Source organism: Terrapene carolina, unplaced genomic scaffold (genome assembly GCF_002925995.2).
Source record: "Terrapene carolina triunguis isolate 2854851 unplaced genomic scaffold, T_m_triunguis-2.0 Scaffold34479, whole genome shotgun sequence".
Classification (NCBI taxonomy): domain Eukaryota; kingdom Metazoa; phylum Chordata; order Testudines; family Emydidae; genus Terrapene; species Terrapene triunguis.
The window spans coordinates 1-9,898 of NW_020698830.1; the positions used below are offsets into that span (position 1 = coordinate 1).

The 9,898-nt window shown below is 40.9% G+C and overlaps 1 protein-coding gene across 1 annotated transcript; it reads left to right on the forward strand.

The window, feature by feature from the left end:
* Positions 1-3,223: 3,223 nt before the first annotated feature.
* Positions 3,224-9,643, forward strand: LOC113405232 (kinetochore protein NDC80 homolog; the record flags this gene model as incomplete). Its single annotated transcript, XM_026646226.1, has 4 exons — positions 3,224-3,318; positions 4,932-5,062; positions 7,221-7,323; positions 9,521-9,643. Coding segments are annotated over 4 exons (452 nt in total), but the record flags the coding sequence as incomplete, so codon positions are not given.
* Between the last annotated feature and the right edge of the window lie 255 nt (positions 9,644-9,898).

The window sequence follows — 9,898 nt, forward strand, 5'->3', positions numbered from 1 at the left end:
TTACTATCCTACAATTTTAAGGGATCATTCAGTTGGTCAGGTAGCTGGTGCCGCAGGCAGGGTGCTGTGATAAATTTCTAGTCCTGGGGGAATTCTGCGCCACTGCGCACATGCAGAATTTCCCCCCTCCTCCCCCCCCACAGGGAAAAAATTCTGTGGCACCAGCATTGGGCAAAAGGCAGAACTGCAGCACTTCTCAGGCAGAATGTATTTTCTGCAGGGGGGGGAATTCTGCATGTGCGCAGTGGCGCAAAATTCCACCAGGAGTAAAAGTGTAGGGATTGGTTAAAAGCTACAATCCCTCAGAGGAGAATTTTAAGCCATCTTCATCTCACTTGTTCTTTTCTTTGTTTGCTGCAGCATATATTGTGCCCCCTTTCCTGCAACCATTTCCAGCCTACTGCACTGCTTCTATTCCTTCTCCCCTGCCTAGCTGTGCTGCCTCTTTGAAACATGGTGGAAAATACCTACCACCTGGCAAAAACTGTCCATTACATGGCTGCATCTCTGAACTGTCTGTGGGTCTTGAGTGCTGCACTAGTTTTACTGTTTCAGTGATGTTAGAACAGTGACCTGCCACTGATGTAGGGCTGAGTCTTACCTGGCAGGAGTAACTTTTGTGGGGGTAGGGGGTGGGGAGAATACATGTTTTGGGATGTGGGGAGGAAACATTTCTTTGGCAGGCTGATTTAAAAAAAAAAGTCTGTTTTAAAGATGCGGAGAGATTTTGAATACCCATTAATGGGCAGAATTCAGTCAGCGATTCCTTGTAAATTTCAGAACTGTACCACATGGCTCTCTTATCTGTGTGTGTCTTTTTTTCAATGTGCATTACAGGTTCCGCAGACTGAAGAGGCAATAAGTAAAGCTAGTAACAAGAAAATCATTTTAGAGGATTCCTTAGAACAGGTGAGCTCTAAAAGCTTTATACATCTTTGCTTACGGGGTTTACATAGTAAATATTTTCAGAATGGTGGCCTTCAGGCAGTGAATCAGTGGGCTATATATTATTCTTGGCATTGCTGGTTAGAGAAACCTACTGATCATATTCTGTAACTTCTCTTAAATCCGCATTCTTTAACTGAACACCTGCCACAAAATATTTTCATCCAAATGTGTATGGTTTGGTGCAGTGAAAGCACATAAATATCTCTGGAGGAAAGCAAACTTCCCACTTCGTTATCTAGCAGAGGGTATGGAGTGCAAGCCCAGCTACCAAGTTCCCTGTAGGTGTTACAGATCTCAGCTCGGTCAAGCAAATGTGGATTTTCTCCTATTCAAGAACATGTAAGAGTAAACGAATTCAGCAAGCAGAAATACCAGGCCTAGGCTATATAAGGTGACCGTGTTGTAAGATTTAAGTGATAGGTTTAAACCATGAATATAGAGAGAAATTTACAGTCAAAATATATTCTTAGTTGGCAATGAGTCTGCTGCTCCTTGATTTGTTTCAGCAGAGCTCCAGACCTGAGAAGGAAATACAGGTTATTCCTAAAAAAGCAGCCAGTGAATTAACTTGAATTGTAGGCGCTGTGTGCGCTAAGGTAGACACTGTATTGTTAGTAACACAAATAGTCATTTGTAGTCAGCACCAGCAGTTCACCACCTCAGCTCTCCAGCCTTCGTTGCTTAATTCATGCAAATGAATTGAGCACTGTACAAGGTCTTGAATCTGAAATATTATACCTCTACCCTGAGCCGCTGCACATTTAGGACATGTAATTCAGTACTGTAATCATTCCACAATCCATCCAACAAAAAACGGGAATCTGCTAAATGCTGAGACACTGGCTTGGTCCCTATGTTGGGTCCATGGAGAAGGTGGCAGCAGGACAAAAGATCCTGTTAGCCACTGAAGTGTTCCAGCAAACATTACTGCTTGGGCTAGGTAGCAGAGATCCGCACACTGATACTTAATGTACATTGGTGTCCAGTTAGTCTCTAAAGAAGCAAAGATTGCTGAAATTAATCCAGGAGAGTGAGTGAGTAATACTGTATGTTCATAATGAACTTTATCCCTCTTGTGCAGGGGTCTCAAACTCAATTTACCTTAGGGCCAGGGCCAGTCCTCAACTCCTCCCAGCGGGCCAATAATGTCACTGAAGATGGTGTTCAGAAAAGAAAATGTTTATATTGTATTTTTTATTTCGAATTTCTCAGAAATAATAAAACTGTCATACAACTTTATACAGTTCTTCGCCTGCCAGAGAGTTTTTAGTGTTTTGCCAGACACCTGGCAACGCATCCGTTCTGTCAGTTTGTTAATGTTTGGCCTCAGTGACTGAGCAGTTGAAACCTTCAGGATTGCAGCAAGGTGGGCATCAGATAGTTGTGTTCGGTATTTTGACTTGTTTATATTCATTGTGGAAAAAAGTGACGCTGCCTCCATGGCTGACTCTGCCCGGCAACTGGTGATGGTATCTCTATCCCTCTCCTCCAGCCAATAGGAGCTGCGGGGAGGAGGGCAGCGCCTGCCGCAGACATTGCCAGCAGTGTGGCTGCATGCCTCTCTCCTCCACGGGCCACAGTCGGGCGGTTCTCGGGCTGCAGATGGCCCATGGGCCGGGACTTTGAGACCCCTGCTCTAGTGTAGGAAACCAGGAGAAAGTTTACTGAAGGTGTGCGATAGAATAGTTAGTGCACAGGGAAATGCATTGCATCACCCCTTGAGACAAAAACACTTATTTTATAAAAGACATAGTTTATATTGTTCGTTAGTTTTTATTAGAAGTCCATTCACTTTCTGCCTTTTTCAGATGCCCATTGAAAAGGGTTATCTTCCTATTGCTGTATAAGTGCAGACTACTGTAGAATTATAGCAGTGTCACTGAAAATGATTTGTATGGGTCGAAGGTAATGTACAAAATTTGAGCATCTGTTTATTTTTTCCAGTGAAAATTTTCCATGGACTCTGCAACCGCACTAGCACCTTTCTCTGTTTCTGAGGGAACATAAATTCATCTGGCTTCCTGATGTGGGAAAATTAACATGACATTAAAGAGTTCTCCAGTATTTCCCTTATCTTAATATCTACATTGTGAGTTCAGGCTGAGCATTTATCTCCAGCACTTGAGTAAGGGTCCTTGACCTTTGTTTCAGCCCCATGTAGGTAGTCTATTGTTTAAAGTTCTATATAACTCTGAGGTTTTGCAAGGTATTTCCAGGCGGCTGTACATATGTGTGTGGTGTTTTATGTTTTTTTAAACCAAATCTATTCTTGAAGTTGAATGTGGTGATAGCAGAGAAGAAAAGCAACAAATAAAACTGCTGAAAGACGAAGCCCAAAAGCTGGATGACCATCACCAGCAGAAGCTCAAGGTAGGAATTTACTTTTCTAAAGTGAAAATAAACGAGAAATCTTTGAATGAGTAGGACTAAATTCTGCACTGACTTACACCCTCTGTCACTCTGAATTTAGCCTGATGAATCATTATATGGCTTTGAACAGTCAGCTGGTCCTGTTTTAGGTGGCATCTCATGAGTAGAAACTGCTTATCCCTCTGCCTAACTTCCAGCAGAAGAGCTCCCTTTCCGCACACCCACCCTTTGGATGTTTGTTGTTGTGTTGCCTCCCATTTCTTTCTGAACAGTTGTCAGGTATGGTACCCAGTTTCTGTTCAGATGGAAGTATTTAGACACCCAGTTTTTCTTGGAACAAATATCTTGTTGCAACCTTTTTCCGCAACCCTTTCTGGACCTGGATCTGCCTGGTTGATGGCTTCTCTACAGCAGAAACTGAGTTCACTTGCACCACACTGTGATGTGTTTAGGGCCCCCGACTGCCTTAATCCAGTCCTAATCTCACTTGTTCCTCACTAAGTGGGGGGGAGGGGGTAGAAAAAGCCTGGTGAGGTTCTCAAAAATCATTCCAGGCAGCATGCTGGTGTAGGCAGGTGCCAACGTGCATGGACAGGGCAAAACGTCTTTAAAAATAATAATAAAATGGTTCACAAAATATTTCAGATTTGGTGCTGCAAGGACGCTTCAGGATGTGCAGCCTCTCATGATGCCTGGCTCATTACAGTTCATGCCTGACCCAATGCCCAACTCGTCTAGTGCAACATTTCCCAAACTGGGGTCTGCGGGCCTTTCTGATCAACTCCTCCCCCTCTCTATCTCCCAGGGCCCCATGCATGCCAGCGTTGTGCAGGAGGTGCTGGGAGGGAGGGGGAAGAGCGGGGACAGGGCAAACTCAGGGGAGGGGGCGGAAAGAGGCAGGGAAGAGGAGGGGCAGGGGTGGCGCTGTGGGGGTGTGGCCTGGGGCTGAGCGGGGAACTTGGGGGTCTGCAAAAAATACTAAATCAAAATGAGGGTCCTCGGGTTGCTAAAGTTTGAGAACTGCTGATCTAATGGATACAGGAGAGAAGTGTTTCTTCCTGTTTCTTTTTTCATAGTTCTTGCTAAGTCATTTTGAACCCCACTCAGATTGGGGGCTGAGTGGCAGGCTGCCTATGAGAACAATGGCTCCTCTTAGAAAGAAAAGAGAGAAAAAGGAAACCTTTAAGGAGTTACTTGTTTTTATTAAAGGGATCTAAGTTTGGGACTATTTCTAGTCATGTATGGTCCTCTCCCATTCCACATCATCTTGCCATATTGTTGTTGAACCTTTACCCAAGAACACTTGCTTTACCTTTTAAAACATGCTTGTGAGTTGCACTGCTACTTGTCACCCCTTTAGCAATATAACCAAAAAGCAACTGTTTAATCTTGGGTGGGGGGAAGAGAAGGGGGTCAATAATTTTTACTAGTTGAAGTTTGTCCTGCTGAGGCCTTGGTTTGATCCTCTCATAGGGGGAATTCTTTGGGTTTGCCTGTATTCCTCTGCTGGCAGGAGGTCCACTCTCCTAGCAAGTTTTAGGACTTTAATTATTGGTAGGTAAACTTAGTCTGAGGAACATGTTGCTGATCAGAATTTGTTTATCCTTCCTTAGGTGGCTGAAGAAGAAGAGGAAAAAAGTGCAGCTGAACTGCAAGCTCTAGAGATACATAAAAACCTAATTGAGGCTGGAGTCAACGAGGGCCTCAATGAAGCTATGAATGAGCTACACGAAATTCAGAAGAAGTAAGTGCACACAGCCAGATGTTTTTTTTAAAACAGATTGTTCCTGAGAAGTCTACTGCATTGCAATGTAGAGAGAAAACCATACTCTGGAGGGTTGATGGTGAATTTCTGTAGTTTGTATAAGATTTCCTTGACTGAATACGTAACTAGCCCTTAGTCTTGCACATATACTATAGTTCCCATATCACTAACTCTCTCTCCTCCCAGAACCTTGCAGTATGGGGTATTAATTAATGCCTGCATAGCAAGGGCTGGTTAAAATTTAAGACAAACGTAAGAAAAGTGCCTGCTACTTTCAGTGGAAAATGGACTTTGTCAAGAAACCAAAACCTTTTCACTTTTTGAAAATTAACCCTGTTTTTTTTTTTTTTTTGACTGACTAAATTGATTTGAGGGGAAAAGCCCATTTCTAATCAGCCTTGCTACTGTGAGTCTGCCATAGTGAGTCCGAAATACCTGTATGTGTTTGGACACATTTCCATATACTGTGAAATTCAGAAGTTAACTTTCAATAGTGACTGGAATGTAGTTAAAGGTTTCAGTATCCTTTACAGTTCATGCATTCTCTAATATCCAGCCATGTGAATGTTAGTTATTACATATTCCAATTCTATGCCCCATCTATCAAGAGTCTTCGAGTTTTCAAGTTCTACAGAAAGGCCCCAAGGCTTGACACACTTGTTGAACATATAAAAGTCCTAATATTATACTTTCTAGCTCTTTTATAGCCTTTCATCAGTAGATCTCAAAGTGCTTTACAAAGGAAGTCTGTATTACCACCATTTTACAGATGGGTAAACTGAGGCACCGGAAGGGAAAATGCTTGTCCAAAGTCACCCAGCAGGCCAGTGGCAAAGCCAGGAATAGAACTCTCAAATCTGAGTCCCAGTCCCCTGCTTTATCTTGTGCCATGCTACATAAACCATGCACATTCAAAGTCTAGCCCTACACATATAGCTGCAGAATGTTAATATTTTTAACACTACAAAGCACGCATAATATTGTTGTGTAACTAAGATTTCTCATCTTAGACTACATCTATATATAATACCTAAAAATACTCCTGTGTACATGGATGGTTCACTGCCTTTATGGAGTTTTTGATATGTTTGAACTGATTAAAAATGTATTGGGAGAGATTAGATGTAAGGTTATTGTAATGTCTGATAATGCTGAATTGGCTAGATGCTTGCTAGAGAATGTATAAACTGTATAGGTACTCAATTTTATCTATAGTCTTAGTTTCAGGATTAGATTTTATTTGAAATTGGATTTTTATTTTATTTAAATTATTTTTTATAAAAATAAACCTGTTTAAAATTAAATCTGGACAAAAAACAAGCAAACTGAGTTAATAGCTGTTTTCTATATAGAAGATGTTTTTCCTGAGTAACTTTTGAGGTCAAGCTTTTTAAATATGGCACAATAGGTCAGCCTGAGTAATTTAGGAGACAGTCTTATTTTCAAGAGACTTAGGTGAGACTAGGAATTTAAACTCACTTTTACTTAGGCATATTTGAAAATTTTCCCAAGCTCACCTGAAATAACCAGTTTAATCCACTGAGTAGTTAATCTCTGTTTAATAAATCATTTAGTTGTAAAGGTGGAACATGCTTTGATAAGAGATTATCTAGCCAAAACATTTAAGGTGGTATTTTATATTCTGTTTTGTGTTTGTTTAAATTCCAGTTACCATCCTACTACAGCTTGACACAAATCAGAGCAAAAAGTAAATTATCTAGTAAATAAGCAGTATCACTCACAATTTTTTAATGTACTAAAAATGTACAGTTAATCTGACAATATTAAGCTACATAATTGCTTAAATGTAGATAGTTCTAGTGTATCCTCTTAGATAGCAAAAGGATGCACTAAATCTAGTGAAAAGACTTTAGTTGTAAATTAACATTTTAATAGTTGCATCTTCCAATGAGAATGCACCTTCCTTTAGAAAGACACTGAAGTACAAATGGAAAAGTAGGTTTCAATCGAGGCTTTCCATTTGGTGATTTTTAAATTGCCTTGATTTAAATTACTTTGATTTAAATTATCCAGCCTGTTGAGTTTTTCTAATATTTATTACATTGTCAACCTTAAAATGAAGAGGTTTCTCTTTGGCCTGGGCATGCAATTAAGGGAATGTATTTGTATTCCTCAGGCACCAGATTGCTGTGAGGACAACAAATGAAGAGAAAATGCAACTGCTTGATAAGTTGTACCGTGTCCTGGAGATGGTGGCTTTTCAAGTAGGGTCTGTAGAGGTAAGTCACACCCATTACTGTTAACACGAAAGCAGGGTCAGGAAATATACATTGCCCAAAAGGCAATTTACGGTCAGTTTATTTCCACGCCACCCCTCTTTAATTCTCTCTCTCTCTCTCCCCATGTCCTGCTCAGTTCATGGCAGGTTATGAAGAAAGAGGTGGTCTGTTCTCCCCAAAAGTCAGTCAGTCAGTCTCTCGGGAGTGACTGGTTAGTGTCTCCAAGCTCCTTGGAAAGAACAAATCTCTCTCCTGTTTGTCTGGGCATGCTGAATCTTCTCCCTTCCTGTACAGAAAAGTCCACAATTTCTCCCAAAGTGACACAATAGCAAATTCCATGTGGATTAAAAATGTGCTGAAACTAACTGCCATGTGCAAGCAGAGCACCCAACCAGTGTGTGGTGTTGGGAATAGCCTCTTAATGGTCTCTTGTTCTAGGGTTCCTTTCATGGATATTTCATGACTGATTGCCTTAGTCATATATATATATATATATATATATATATATATATATATATACACACACACCTCATCTTCCCTACCTCCCCCTCAAATTATTGGCAGAGCCAGTAAAATGACCAGTTTACTGGTAAAATGACCCCTTGTAATGCCAGTTTACTGGTAAAATGACCCCTTGTAATGCTTCCAATGTCTATTAAGCTTTTGCCAAAGAGCTTGGAGGCTGCAAAAGTACAGCACCATGCCCTGCCAACCTCACCTAAAACAGCTGTCACCACACTGATTGAATGTAGGATGAAATAGCAGTAACAGTTGCAATTGTTCTTCCTGGGCTGTATTTGAAAAAGGAGACACTGTAGGTCTCCAAATACTTTAATTGTTGGTGTTCAGTACTGCTGATGTAGGTGGATGTTCTAGTTTGTTCAGACCCTCTGTTATCAGAACTGCAAAAAGTAGAGATCATTTTGGAAAGATGACAATAGCCTCTCCTGTAGTTCAAAGGCTTATTAACCAATCCGCAAAGGGTGGGATGTGATTGATAGTTAGCATTACAATAGACAACACAAACTGTGGGAGGGGAAACAGGCACAGAGAGGGGCCAGGGATTCAGCCAAGGGCAGTGAAATGACAGAAGCAGAAATAGAACTCTGGGCTCCTGACTATCCCTAGAGCATCTGCTTCACAATTAATGTCGCCAGTACCTTTATTCAGGGAAAACAATTTTAACCAAGAGGGCTTAAGCCATAAAGAGTGTGCAGTTTGCTGTGTAAATCCATCTAGGTTAGTGAAAGTATTGGGCCATCAAAACCCCTTCTAAAATGGAATTACACTCATAGTGACTGTGCAGGGGATGGCTACAGAAGGGAGATGAACGCTTAGGCCATTAGACACAAGCTAGGTGAGGTAATATTTATTGGACCAACTTCTGTTGCTGAAAGGGACAAGCTTACGAGCTTCACAGCACTTCTTCGGGTCTGGGGAAGGTAAATGGTTAGGACACTGTAATCCAAGTGCAAGATTCAGATTGCATGTTTCCAATCTGAAATATACACATTCAGTGGGAAGGAGAAATGTGGAAACAACTAATGCTAGACTAGGGGAGAGAAGAGGCATACTTAGATATTCAGAGTGACATCCTGCACCATTAACTTCAATGAAGCTGGGATTTTTCTGAAGGTTTGTACCAGGAAATAGCAAAAAAAAAAAAAAAAAAAAAAAATACATAGGTGTGGGAAAATGAAGAAGAGGCACTATGGCAGAGAGCTACCAGTCACTCTGCAGACATTTAAGAGGGATCTAAAGCTTCCTAAAAATCAACAAATTATCCGTGCTCCTTTGGTGTTCTGCTATGCTAACCTCCCTCAAGAACAGGATTGGCTTTTACACCATCAGCCTATGGGTTGAGACTATTTTAATAGGCAACACAGGTATGTCTTTCATTCACAAGAACTCCTAGGGATCAGATTTGTGCCCTAGGAATTCACAAAGTTTGGTGGCATGCCACTGTCAAACACAGCTGTTTTCAACCTAGTTACTTTACTATCGTGTCAGATCTTGGAGTTTATTTAGTTAATTTTTTTATTGAAGAAACCAGTTTTACTATTTAAGTTAGATAGATGGCCTTATTCCAATGCAGTGGATAATAATAAAAGACGCACATGGTGCTGACACAGAAGCTGCATGTCTTTTAGGTTAAAAACGAAAGTTGGAAATCTCACCAGTAACATTCTCTTCCTAGAAATACCTGGCTGAGCATAATGCAAAAGCTGATACAGTGTTTGAAGAATTTATGTCTGAAGACCTCTTGGACAACCTGAAACAAATCCTAGCCAAATATAAAAGTAAAGCTAATGCTCTATAACCCTTGCATGGAGGACTTCACCTATGCATTTTTTTTTTCCTGTAGCACAATTGTAATGTGGGCCAGTCCTGCATTCCTTCCACTAACTCCCAAGGCAGTCAATCTAATGGTAATTACGTATGTACAAGGACTACAGGATCTGGTCCACAATGTGCTGTTTGAGAGCTGTTACTCTTAAGTATATATTTATTAAATTCTTACAAATGTAAACTGTGTGTGTATTTCAAAATATCAGTCAAAGGTATTTCATAAAGA